The sequence below is a fragment of the Anolis carolinensis genome, chromosome 1, assembly GCF_035594765.1.
Source record: "Anolis carolinensis isolate JA03-04 chromosome 1, rAnoCar3.1.pri, whole genome shotgun sequence".
Lineage (NCBI taxonomy): Eukaryota > Metazoa > Chordata > Lepidosauria > Squamata > Dactyloidae > Anolis > Anolis carolinensis.
Window position 1 is genome coordinate 185,272,735 of NC_085841.1, and position 14,372 is coordinate 185,287,106.

Here is a 14,372-nt window from a genome sequence, read left to right on the forward strand (position 1 = left end):
TTCTTTTTACAGATTTGAAGCTTCAAAAATGGGGTGCACTTTACCCTCAATGGCACTTAGATTCAGTGTAATAAGCATTCAAAGATGCATGCAACGATTGTTCTGTAAATCTAATTAATGTGTGCACATGCACATTTATTTATTAGTTTCATTTAAATATGATTCAGCCACAATGCCTTGAGAAGGTGATGTACAATAAAGTACTTAAACAATAACAAACATATATATTGATAGAAAGGTTTCGACTCTTCTAAGAATGTGTCCAATGACTTATCCTTCAACAACTTTGCTAACTTGTCAATTTCTATCAGTTCCTACATCTTCACTGTCCAATATTCTATAGTTGTCCAATATGTCCAATATTTCTATATTTTTCTACTGTCGAGCATATGGGATTCTTGCCACTGTTAAACATGTGCTGTAGTATTCTCTCGTGCTCTGTTTTATTTGAACAATCAACAGTCTCAATAGTATTTAAAAAGATCATTGTTGGATGCTCTATCTTTTTGACACCTTGACCACTCTTCCCCATCCTATTTTAAGATCTACATGAAACTGCTGGGAGAGGTCACCTGGAGCTCTACTACTCCTTTCCACCTAATTCCAAGGAAGCAGTTCCTGTGCTAAACTGGTGTCTGGCAGCTGTAGTGGACTGGATGAGGGCAAACAAACTAATGCTTAATCCAGAGAAGGCAGTGTGGAAAACGCACACCCTCCTGGATGTTTACATGAGGTGTCCAAATGACACCCCACTTAAAAACTAATTCCCTGCTTTGTCCCTAAGTAATTTAATAGTGGATTAGATCTGGGTCTTCCTATGGCCACTGTCATTAATTTCTATAACTGTATAGTATGAAAGGTCAAAAACTTTAAGAATAAGTTCAAATTGGATATAGAATGTGTCAGAATTTGTAAAAGATCCTTTTCCTCCTCTATTTCCCTCAGGGATTTGGGGGTTGTAATCTATAAAATGGACTTTTCAAAGATATGGAGTAAACACACAGAGACTAGAAATGAACTGATCTATTCTTCCTTTGTCTGTAATAGGAAATCTATACTCATCTACCAAATGTAAAGATTAAATTGTCTCTCAGTCCTAGTGTAAAGGAGAAAAAAGAGGAATTATTATGCTATGTAACAAAATTTGAAAAATTTTCTGTTCCTGGTTTGAAAGTGTTATTTTCTGTTTAATTGTGCGGTACTTACTTTGAAAGTAGTTGTACTGCTCCAGAAACTTAATTTTTTGGCTGCCACGAACTAGGTTGAATTGATTGAGACTCTATGAGATATTCGCTGAAAAACAATAGCAAAATGTGCTGCTGGATGTTCTGCAAAAAACAAAGTTTTTGCAGTTTAATAAACTTTTCCCACGTTGTGATGATAGAACCATTTAGGAAATGACATTTATAACCCAGGAACAAGAATCGTGTTACATAGTGTTGCAAGGAATTATTATAATTATTGTGGCTTCGTGATCAGGTGGCAATAGGTAACACAAATAACAAGCATTAAGAAAACACATTTACTATACATTTTCCCCTTAATTTACTACTCTAAATTACTGCAAACTCTCACCTTGATTCCCTGATGAACACAAAAAGAGAGAGTAGATTAGATGATGGTTGCATCTGGACATCAACTTTCTTGAGGATTCTGTCTTACAATTACCAAACTGTATGTTGGCGTATGCAGGCTCTTTGCTGTCACTTAGTCGTTCCGGCTGATGTAAGTGGACAAATAAACAGGAATTGAATGCTAATCAAGCTGGCCAACTGCAACATTCACCCTTGCCTCCAACAGACAAGAGTTCTTCTCCTATTCTGGATATTTCACAGATATATAAACCCCACTTGCCTAGTTTCCAATATACCTCACAACCTCTGCCATAGATGTGGGTGAAACGTCAGGAGACAGAGCCGGCCCTAGGTATTTTTTAAGTGTAGGCGAACAGAATTTTGGCACCCCCCCAAACCAATAACTGAAAAATAAACGTGTTGGATAAGCTAAAATGTTGGATAATAAGGAGGGATTAAGGAAAAGCCTATTAAACATCAAATTACATTAAGATTTTACAAATTAAGCACCAAAACATCATGTTTTACAACAAATCAACAGAAAAAGCAGTTCAATACATGGTAATGTTATGTAGGAATTACTATATTTGCGAATTTAGCACCAAACATTGAACAGGGATATAGGGCAATGTGGACTTAGATAACCCAGATAACCCCCGGTATTTAAAAAACCCTCTAAAATGAGGACAATAAATAAAGAACAACACTCTGAAAACAGGAGAAATCCAGATAGTAAACAATCAGGGACAGCTAACACCTCCCAAAAAAAGATTCTCCCAGGCAAGAAGAAAGCAGGCCTTGATGCCACAGGGACATTAAATGCTAATCAAGGTGATTAATTAGAGTTCTTTCTCCCACCCTGGACCTTCTACAGATATATAAACCCCACTTACCTCACAATCTCTGAAGGCCCCAAAGACGGGCCCAGCTCGGGCACCGGGAGGCCCAACGCGAGCACTGGGAGGCCCAGTGCGGACACTCCGGCAAGTGCTGGGTCACCCGGTGAGTGCTGGGCTGCCCAGTGCTCGCCGGAGCGCTGGGCAGAAGGGGAAGGCCTCACTAGGAAGGCGTTCGGCGGTTTCTCTGCTCTGCAAAGCCCCAAATGCCTTCCTGGCAAGAAGGAAGGCACTTGGGGCTTTGCGGAACAGAGAAATGCCGCTTCTCTGCTTCCCAAAGCGGCGACCTCGGCTCCTTCCTTGCAGAGGGAGGCGCAGCGGCAGAGGCAGGCCGCAGGAGACAGGAGTTGCCTCGATGGCGCCCCCAACAAGATGGCGCCACAGGAAACTGCCTAGTTGGCCTGGTGGTTGAACCGCCTCTGTCAGGAGAGAATGCTTCTGGAACATGGCCATACAGCCTGGAAAACTGACAGCAGCCCATGAATTGAATGTTTACTATGTTGCCTAAACTGGAATTCTTGTATCCTCAACAAGCTACAGTTACAAATCAGGGTTTGCCCTTGTCTTATGATTCCTGACTTGTTTGGGAGCAACAGACTAAATCTTGAATTGCTAGTTAGTTTAGTTGCTGCTAGAAGAAGACAAGTGGGATTTAGGCAGGATTGTCCAGAACTGTGGCTTACTGTTGTGTCTAAACATGACCTCTATCGCAAGAATGAAAGTTACAGTATAGAAGTATAGCTGTGAAAGGTTTCAGGGTACTAAGACCGTGTAGATTACATTGATTTACATTTCCAACTTTGTCAAATTACGACCTGTGTACGTGGCTCAGAGTATAGCCAAACAATGAGAGTTTCCTTGTCCCTTGGGCAGTGCTAAAGGAACTGCGCAGTGCATTAGCAGGCGAGTTTTATTCTCTTAATCTGTGGTTCCCTGGCATTTGTTAGCTAAACCGCTTAACTCCCCCAGCTACCCATTGCTCACACCAGGGAAGTTCCTAAAGCACACCTTTTCGCACAGCATGGGTTTTATCTTCCAGTTGATTCCTCCTTCTGAACTCCACACACATAGAAATCCTTGTGAGTAAGCCCGTAACAAGTAGGCAATTTCAGTTCTGAAAACTCCCTCCAGAGTTGTATCCAAAGAGTTCGTTTTATGTTAGTATTTCCCCCCTTTCTTTTGCTTCTTCCTACAACAGCTCACCAAAAGGATCATGGGGAAAACTCCTAAAGATCTTAACACTGTAAATTGACTTTTTCTAGTGCCACAGATGTGCAGGCAAGGACTGGCTTTGCTAGAGGCTTTAGAAAAAAAACAACTCACAGAGGTCCCATAGCACAATATTGTGATGCTTTTAAAAGGCTGGAGGTGACCTTGGTCTATTTTATTTTGGTCTAAAGAAAACATAGTTAAAACTAGGTAGAATGGGTTGCTGGAGTAGTTTTGACTCTGTACTTAATGGCTTTGCTAGGAGGGGAAGGGTTTAAAGTACAGATTGAATATCCTTTATCAAAAATAGTTGAGATCAAAAATATTTTAGGTTTTGGAATACTTGTATTTGCAAATACTATATATAATCATGTATAAGTCAACCACATGTTTTAATTAAGGACAAGTTTGGGGGCCAAAATCATTTATTTTGACATAACTCGTGGATAAGTCGAAAGGAAAGCACCAATGCCACCCCATGTGATGTCTCATGGGCCATGTAGTCCTGTTCCTAGTACTATTGTGACAGACGAAGAGGAAAACTTTGGTTTCCCACCGATTCAGCCAGAATCGGAGCCCCTGCACCTGCAGGATGTTTGCCCACAAGAAGTCAGCCAAACAAGCCTTGGGCAGAATTCTCCCCCGTTCTCTCGCCGGGATAATTATAATCGAGATAGAGGCGCTCGGGAGGCGAGTCGCCGAAGCGCCAGGATCGCTGCCAGACAATTAGCTGATTAAGCCTGTTTCCCTTGGGAAATCTTAAGGAGTCATGCATCTGGACACAGTTTGGGTTTCACTTCTTGTTCCCCAGGGAAAGTGTTCCTTGGCGGGAAAACAAGATCCTATATAGCTATTTCCCGCAAGGGGGATCCTTGCGGAGTCAATTCGTCAGCTTCTGGAGTGAGATCGTGTGTAGACTACGCTACTCCAGTTCCTTTGTTTCCAGGACCTTGCCACGGATCTTGCACCAGTTCCAAGCCATCCTTGTTCCCCGGACCTCGTCACGGACCACGTTCTTGCTTCTTGCTTCTTGTTGCCTCGTATCAAGCCTTGTTGCCAAGAATCCAGTTTGTTTCTCAGCCTTGTTGTCAAGCTCCATTGGACTAAAGGACCTTGTCATTTCCCCACACTTTGCTTGGCAAAGTGTGTGTTTCGGTTATTGGATTATAACTTTGGACTCTAATATCTCATATTGGACATTGTTTTCCTGGACTATATTTGACCTTTCCTGAAAGGTCTACTTCTGAACTTTATTCTTCACTTGTTTTTATTGACTTTATATATTCCTTTAATAAAGATATTAGATAGAATCTGGCCTCTGCGTATGGTTATTGGTGCTCCGTAGCCTGGGTCTTGACACCCCAGGGGTCAGCTCAAATGTATAGCCTGAAGAAACAATATTTTAAATCATTTTGTGCATGAAACAAAGTTTGTGTCCACTGAATCTCAGAAGGCAAAAGGAGCACTACTATCTCAGTCACCCATGTTGACAAGTTTGGAGTAATTTAGATTTCAGAATTCTGGATAAGGGATGTTCAGTAAAGGTAAAGGTTTTCCCCTGACATTACGTCTAGTAGTGTTTGACTTTGGGGGTTGGTGCTCATCTCCATTTCTTGGCCGAAGAGCCAGTGTTGTCCGTAGACACTTCTAAGGTCAAGTGACCAGCATGACTGCGTTACCTTCCCCCAGAGCAGTACCTATTCATCTACTCACATTTGCATGCTCACAAACTGCTAGGTTGGCAGAAGCTGGAGCTGACAACAGGAGCTTACTCTGCTCCCCGGATTCAAACCACTGACCTTTTGGTCAGCAAGTTCAGCAGGTCAGTGATTTTACCCACTGTGCCACTGGGGGCTCCTAAGGGATATTCAACCTGTATATTATTACTCCATTTGTGAAACGAATCCACCGTTTCCACTTCCTTTCCATTTTTTCCATTACTTTTTATTTTCTCATATGTTAGAACAATAACCAAAAAAGCCCCCTCTCGAACCTCTATTTTGGCAATTTTCTGTTTCTTTTTAAACATACTCAGAGCATGTGAAGTTTTCACTAGAAGTGACCAAAAGTCCAGCTCTTCAATGCTTTTAGGACTTTATTGCATGAGGGTTGAGGCACGTGTTATCAGCTCCCTTTTTATTACGCATTACTTCTTTGATATTGTAGTCTCTCCTTCCCTTTGTTGCTATTTTAAAGACAGATACAAGCTAGGTAAGACCTGCTTTCTCTTTCTTCTGTGGTTTCTAAAACACTTGATGCCCCATTTCTGAATCCGAATGCTGAATTCTAGCCTCTACTAGAAGAGACTCATAACCCTTCCACACAGCCCTATATCCCAGAATATCAAGGCAGAAAATCCCACAATATCTGCTTTGAACTGGGTTATCTGAATACACACTGCCATATATTCCAGTTCAAAGCAGATAGTGTGGGATTTTATTCAGTTATGTGGAAGGGGCCTCAGACCTCTTCTACACTGCCATATAATCCAGATTATCAAAATAATAATCCACATTATCTGATTTGAACTTAGTCATATGAGTTGGCACTGCCATATCACCCAGTTCAAAGCAGATAAACTGGATTGTATATGGCAGTGTGGCTCAGTAAATCCAGGGGAGATTTGCCTATGTGTTGACTCACCCCTCGACAGTGACTCAATAGGTCTACTCCTGTTGTGAATAACCAACAGGATTCAAGCCAGGGAAGGTATGAGAATTGGCACTGTTATTGTTGTTGTTCATACGTGCTTCAGGTCATTTCCAATTTATGGTAACCCTAAGGTGAACCATCACAAGAGTGGGGGTTGGCAAGATTTTCTCCGTGAGGGTTTGTCTTTGCTTTCCTCTAAGGCTGAGAGAGAATGACTTCTGCAAAGTCACCCAGGGATTGGAACTGTGAAATCCCAGTCCTCTTCCAACACTGAAACCTCCACACCTCTCTGACTTGATGTTGTTAAAATGGCACCGATTAGGCTAGATAAAGACAGATACATTTAGAATCAAATGGGCAAAACTCCCATGGAATTCTGTCTCAAAGCCATGTGGCTGTTAAGTCATATTTGGGTGCTAATTGATTCTCAGACTGCTGTCGCCAAAACAATCCCGAAAGTGTAGCTAGCAGTGATTTAGTACTTGGTGGGTGGGCAGAATGTGCAACTGCCATGCTGAGAAGGTGCAAGGAGATGTGTGAAGTAAAGCCAGGATGTTATAGAGGCCAATTTCCTTGCTTTAATTCAAGGCAGTCTCGTCTCCAGCATTCCTAAATATAGAAGAAGGAATGTTTTTATATGTATGTGAGTATATTTAACATATGTGATGGAATATTCTTTTTGTTGGATGCTGGATTCCTGTGAATTATATAGTTTGCCAATGCTGGAAGTATTGGAAACGCTGCTGTCTGGGTTCTTCTAATGATGACTCTGCTTATATAAAAAAAAACACAAGTGCTTACACTATGTAACACGACTTTTGATCCTGGGTTATAAATGTCATTTCCTAATTGGTTCTATCATTAAAAAAAATGGGAAAAGTTGATTAAACTGCAAAAACCTTGTTGTGGTCTGCACATTGAAAGGTTAAAAATGGCATATTTTCATTAAGGAAAATGACAAAGTGCCCAAACTGAAGGAAATTATAGCACTGCCCTTAGCCACAAAAACAAAGTTTCTCGAGTATAACACCTACTTTCAAAGTAAGTACCGCACAATTAAGCAGGAAATAACACTTTCAAACCAGGAACCGATTTTTTTTTTTCAATTTTTGTTACACAGTGTTATTTCTCCCAATTCTTTCACTATGTCAGCATGTATGATATCTCAGGCACAACATAGCAGTAAGATTGCAGCTTCCATGTGCCAGTTTTTCATGTGGTGACCTTGTAGAAATTACATGGGACATAGGTTATTTTTCATACATACCAAATGGCATTGTGAGACATCACAAGGTTGTTGTTTTTTTTATGTCAGGAATGACTTCAGAAACTGCAAGTCATTTCTGGTGTGAGAGAATTGGTTATCTGCAAGGACATTGCCCAGGGGACGCCTGAATGTTTTTGATGCTTTACCATCCTTGTGGGAGGCTTCTCTCATGTCCACACATGGGGAGTTGGAGCTGACAGAGAAAGCTCATCCACTCTCCCCGAATTTGAACTGCCGACCTGTCAGTCAGCAGTCCTGCTGGCACAAGGGTTTAACCCATTGCACCACCGGGGATGACGTGTTCCTACTATGTGATTTCTCCTTTTTTTAGATCACCAGTATGGTGTAGGGAAGCAGCTACATGGAGGTGTAAACTACACATCTGAAATAGAATGACTCCCCTCCAATTTTATCTCAAATGGGCAAACACATTCGCTGGATGAAGAAGCCGGTGGAGCTTCAAAAGCCTTTATGACACCTTTTGTAAGATATTATTGTGTGCATTTTTTATTGGCTCAGTACAGATATGGCTGTTTTCTGGATTTTGGATTATCTAGAATAGGTCTCCACAGTCACTAATGGACCACAGAAAGACTCTACCCTTGGAAGATGGACATGTTCATCCACAAGGGATCATCTATGATATTATTATTATTATTTTGCTGTAACTCCCAGAATCCACCAGCAAATACAATTGCTGGTCACTGCTGTTGATCTGGGAATTTTGAGATTGCAAGATCCCCACTTCTCCTAGTTGGAACATTGTACTCATCAACAGATGATATTTTGGGGGTGCCTTTGATATCAGAGGTCCAGTTGATGATGGGCAGAATAGGGCCTTCAGTGTCAAAGCACCTTTTTTCATGTCAGGAGTGACTTGAGAAACTCACGGTCATTTCTGGTGTGAGAGAGTTGGCCATCTGCAAGGACATTGCTCAAGGGATGCCTGGATGTTTGATGTTTTACCATCCTTGTGGGAGGCTTTTCTCATGTCCCCACATGGAGTTGGAGCTGATAGGGGGAGCTCATCTGTGTTCTCCTATGATCTGCTTGCAGTTTCTAAAAGTTTCTTGATTCCGTATATTTTTCCTTGAATATTGTTCTCCCTTTCTTTTGGTCTGAGCGTCATTCCCTTTGGTGGTCACCCTTACATCCTTCTGAGATGACTGACAATATGGTGCAAACAGGTTTTAACTCGCCACCTTCCAGACATTCCGAAATTAACACTTTTTGTTATATTCAACAGCAGACTGAAAATCTATTTGCATCCAAATAATACATTTTTACCATTCATTTCTGATTCAAAAGGATAATTGTTTAGAAAACAGTGATGTAAAATGTATTTATATATACTATAAAATGATCTTAACAAGGATACCATCACCCATCTATCGCTAAATATGTAAGTAGATGGTTGGTAACTGAATTTGGCAGTCTTTTTCTAAGAGCTATTGCATGTCTATGGGGTAAAGTGTAAGTGGACCATGGTGAGATAAAAAAAGAGTAGGTACAATAAGTCATGAAATATCATTGAGCTCAGACCTTTACATTCTTTATTTGCACTTTACAATTCTGAGATTGAATACTGCTGTTTTATCTACAGCAATTGCTGCGTTTTATTGTTTTTACTTATGATGTTGTGATTGACTGTTTATTGTCTATGGTTTGTTTTGTGCCTGTCGTATTTTGTATGTTGCACCTTGAGTGTTCTGTGAACTGCCCAAGTCCCTCTGGGAGATGGTGGCAGGATATAAATAAAGTTTTTTTTAATTATTATTATTAGTAGTAGTAGTAGTAATAAGGCTTACTTCTCAGTAGGAGGTATAGGTTTGCACAATGTGAAAATCATTCGGGCTTTAGTTCTATATTCACTTCCATTCAAATGGGGAATAAGCCTCATTTGAAGTGGGCTTTATTTCTAAATGGGGCCCCTGGTGGCACAGTGTGTTAAAGCGCTGAGCTGATGAACTTGTGGACCAAAAGGTCCCAGGTTCAAATCCCGGGAGCGGAATGAGCGCCCACAGTTAGCCCCAGCTCCTGCCAACCTAGCAGTTTGAAAACATGCAAATGTGAGTAGATCAATAGGTACCGCTCCCGCAGGAAGGTAACGGTGCTCCATGCAGTCATGCCAGCCACATGACCTGGAGATATCTTTAGACAATGCCGGCTCTTCGGCTTAGAAATGGAGATGAGCACCAACCCCCAGAGTCGGTCACGACTGGACTTAACGTCAGGGGAAACCTTTACCCTTTACCTTTATTTCTAAGGTCCCTTCTATGCTGCCTTATATTATCTGCTTTTAACTGGATTATATGGCAGTCTAGACTCATATAATCCAGTTCAAAATGGATAATGTAGATTATTTGTTTTGATAAATGGGGCCTAACTTTACATGTGTAAAGTTACATTGTCAGTGGTGACAATCCAGCACAGAGTTGGGAAACCCATGAGTTAAGATTGCAGCTGGCACCTGCTTGAAAACGTGTTAATATTTTTCTATAGGTGATCCTTTGCAGTAAAAAGAGAGAGAGAGAGAGAGAGAGAGAAGGCAGTACAGAACAGGGTTGTTGTATGTCTTTCGGGCTGTGTGGCCATGTTCCAGAAGCATTCTCTCCTGACGTTTCGCCCACATCTATGGCAGGCATCCTCAGAGGTTGTGATGTGGGCGAAACGTCAGGAGAGAATGCTTCTGGAACATGGCCACACAGCCCGAAAGACATACAACAACCCTGTGATCCCGGCCATGAAAGCCTTCGACAACACACAGTACAGAACATATTGCCTAGAAATATCTCCCTTGGTTTTTAAGAGGCACTTTCTCCCTTTCAGTGACTTGCAATGAGGGGAGGAGGGACCTCCTAGTTTTGGCTTTTCATCGTTGCTGGAACAAGAGTGCCCTCTATTGACAGTAAGAAATTGCTGGTATTTCAAACTAAAACCGCATGTAATTTCATTTTTTGGTCAAATCTGGAATGTGAAAAGAAGATTACAGAATATATGGACCGAAAAGAAACTCTAAAAACAGAAAACCCCAAGAAGATTTTGCAAACTCTAATGTCACATTGCCCTTCTGCATTTTTCTTTAATATTTCTATGGACAACGCCGGCTCTTCGGCTTAGAAATGGAGATGAGCACCAACCCCCAGAGTCGATCACGACTGGACTTAATGTCAGGGGAACCCTTTACCTTAATATGAACCCATCAGCACACTACAAATCCCAAGATTCCCTGTCATGACACTTAACATGGCATCAAACTACTATAATTGTGTAGTGTAGCTACATCTTAGGAGTTCTGTTGGTGTTGCTCAGCAGTGTCCCTCCCACAGCTAGCCATGGCAGTATTGGACTCCATGTCTTCCATGACAGTTGGGGATATGTCCAAAATGGTATCCATCCTTATTCAGGTTGCAAGGCCCAGAGTGTGGTGGAGGCTTCTTCTTTGGAGGTTTTTAAGCAAAGGCTGGATGGCCATCTGTCAGGGGTGCTTTGAATGCGATTTCCTGCTTCTTGGCAGTGAGTTGGACTGGATGGCCCACAAGGTCTCTTCCAACTCTCTGACTCTATGATTCTATGAAGACAGGTTTGTTACTTTTTATCCCTGTTTTGGATGGGGCAAGGGTGATCTGAGATTGACAGATCACTACTCAGAGCCACTGCAGAGGTGGGGGACTGATAAGAAGGTCTTCTCCAAGGAACTGGATGACTTTTGGGGAGTTTGCTATCTGTCTGGCAGGAAGTTGTGACAACACCAGGGTTGGCTTTCTGAATAGTGAAACGGTCAGGGTAGTGGACACCATCATTCCTTAGATTTTCCAAACAGAGGGGAACCAAACCAGATCTCTAGTTTTCCAGGGAGCCGACAGTGATAAAAATGTGTACCTAGAAAATTATTGGCAGAAAACTGAGAACAACTTTGAATATGGGCTTGAACCTATATTTGAAGGCCTCCTCTGTGGCAATGTGCATAGCGCTCGCTCTCTCTATATATGAGTATATATAGTCTGCCATTGTATCTACCTTCCTGCAGAGCTGTTTAAAATAGACAGAGGACTATTATATCTTTGCTTAGGAAGAGAAAATGCAGATGGCTACATGGCACTTTGCAGATAGAATCGCTCTCATCTGTTCTGGCTTGGATGGCATTATAAATATAGTCCTTGTGCATGTAAATTTGGTCCTCGCTTGTACAATGAGAGCATAGGCCTGCGATGAAAAAAAAAACCCTCTTTTCAACATGGCAGCTGTTTTCAATGTATTTTTACTGCTGAATTTGAAAAAGACAAGACAAATGTTCTGCCCCACACAATTTCATTTAATTTAGTCATATCTCTCAGTATAAGAATGTCAAAACAGGTTAAGAAAACACCATACATGGTGAAGTAACTCTGAGGTCATTTTTTGGATTTATAATGTCAAATTCCTATAAAACCAGAATATATATTTTTAAATGTTTTTATGAGCTTCAGTTTTGCAGGCTTGTGTAATTAATACTTTTTTTTCATTTCTAGGGTTTCAAGGATGTGAATTGGAGCCTTGGAAAGGTGAGAGCCACACCATGTCTGCTATATATATTCATCTGATTTGAAAAAGGCTGGAGATAGGGATAGGATGGCCATAAGTCAACAGGCAACCTGAAGCCTCATAGACACAGACATGGGGAGAATTATTGGTCACATGAGTGATGAATGTGGTCACCTTGCTCATTACATAAAATGGGGTTCAATTACCGTCTTTAAAATCCTATTTTCTGGATAATTATCAACCGTTGTCCACTAAGGTTTTGGAAAGGCATGACTTTTTTTTAGAGATCGTAATCTTTTGGGAAACCAGAATCTCCATAAACTTTTGGAGAAAAATGGAATTCACAATCATTTGAAAATCGTAACCTTTTGTAAAAGTATGATTTTCCAGAGAAGAGCCAAAAACTAATTTGAGTAAAATCTTCAGTGGTATATAACCACATGTACTTATGCAAGGCAATTTGGTTTCCAGTTGTTAGACTGATAGCCTGGTTGTCTCTGATCTGTTAGGAACAAAGATTATGCCAATTCACAAATAATAATAATAATCATCATCATCATCTTCATCATCATCATCATTATTTAACAGCAGAGTTTTAGAAGTGTTTCTTTTCAGTGCCCAAAAACATCTCCTGTTCCATAAAACATCTTGTTTATATATCATTCTCTCATGAGACAAAAATGAAGTAGACTTCGTTAAAAGTAACATATCTGGTTTACTCACAACATTCATGTTTCCAGCATACAGGTACATAACTTGTCAATCCATTTATAGATAAGATTTGAAGTAGTTTCTCTGTGCAGATAACACAAGACATCTTTCTTACAATCAAGAGCAACATGAGTTTGCTCTTAAGAGTCCAAAGTCTACATTGCATCTGATGGAGTCTGTGCTCTAATGGAGTCTAAGCCAGAAGCATCTCATGACTAAAGCATTTCTTGTGTTCTAAAATGGAGTCTCAGCTCATAGGAGTCACAGATCTGATCATGTGGTCTGCAGCCCCTCCCACAACCTCAAGAAACATAGAGAAAAGGAAAGCTGCATACCAAAACATACATATATAATCAGTAAGCAAACAGAATAATATATAAACAAATTACTAGTAAAGGCTTGAAGAAGGTTGCTATTTCCAACATAAGGTGCAAGAATATGTGGTAGCCTCCCAGCTCCAGGGGTTCCTGGATGAAATGCAGAGTCTCGCTTATCCAACCTTCACTTATCCAACGTTCTGTATTATCCAACGCAGTCTGCCTCCTGCCTGGATCCACAGCTGTTTCTCTAGGCAGCAACACGCAGTGGACCAACATGCCCATTAACAACACAAGTGCAGCCATACTCCCAAACAAGCAGAAGACTTGTAAAACATGATGTTTTGGTGCATAATTTGTAAAATCATAACATAATTTGACGTTTAATAGGCTTTTCCTTAATCCCTCCTTATTATCCAACATTTTCTCTTATCCAACGTTCTGCCAGCCAGTTTATGTTGGATAAGTGAGACTCTACTGTACCTTGATCTACTTCAGACTACTTCCAAATAGGTAAAAAGCTTCTGGAAGCGCCAGGTTTTCTTCCCAAACAAATCAGTTATTTTGGTGATCAAAGCCAGTGTAGTATGATGGTTTGAACATTGGACTACAAGTCTGGAGACCAGGGTCCCAACCCTCACTTTTTTCTCCATGCCAAAGTATTTCCTGAAAGTTCCCGGCATTACCCAATACCTTTTTCCTCGCTTCTGCGGTCTGTTTAAATTAATCCAGTCCATTCTGAAACAAAAAGTAGCAGCTGCTTGCCTGTGTTTTTCTACAGTCTCAAGTCCAGCATAGCTAGCTCCCTTGTAAACACAGCTTCTGTTTCCAGGGAATACATTCAAGAGGGATCAAGTGAAGGAAGGTGGTATATTAGCACTGATACAAAATGATTCTAATTCTTTACTAGAATGCTAAAGCACTTTAGCATTTTGGCTGTAGCTCCCGAAGAAAAGCTCAGTGGGAATTAGTAAAAATCACATTATGGAAGGATAAAAGGAAGGAAGGGAGGGAATCTGGCAAATTTCAGGAGAGCACTAGACACAACCCCTGTATAATTAGAATCAGTCAAAACCAAAAGAATTGGAAACTCTTGATACTCTGCAGCAACCTGGTTCAGCCTTGAGTCTGCTTTTAAACCAGTTTATGGGCCAGAGATTGCTTTAGTAGATGATCTGTATTGAGAGCTGGACCGTGACATTCCAGTTTTCAGTGCAGTCCA

The 14,372-nt window shown here is 41.0% G+C and overlaps 1 protein-coding gene across 2 annotated transcripts in view; it reads left to right on the top strand.

The window, feature by feature from the left end:
• Window positions 1-14,372, top strand: part of kiaa2012 (KIAA2012 ortholog) — a 125,798-nt gene that overhangs the window by 91,825 nt on the left and 19,601 nt on the right. For both annotated transcript variants that reach the window (XM_062962036.1, XM_062962038.1), the window contains exon 14: window positions 12,110-12,142. In XM_062962036.1, coding sequence (XP_062818106.1) covers window positions 12,110-12,142 — 33 coding nt within the window. The remainder of the gene's footprint in view (window positions 1-12,109; window positions 12,143-14,372) is intronic.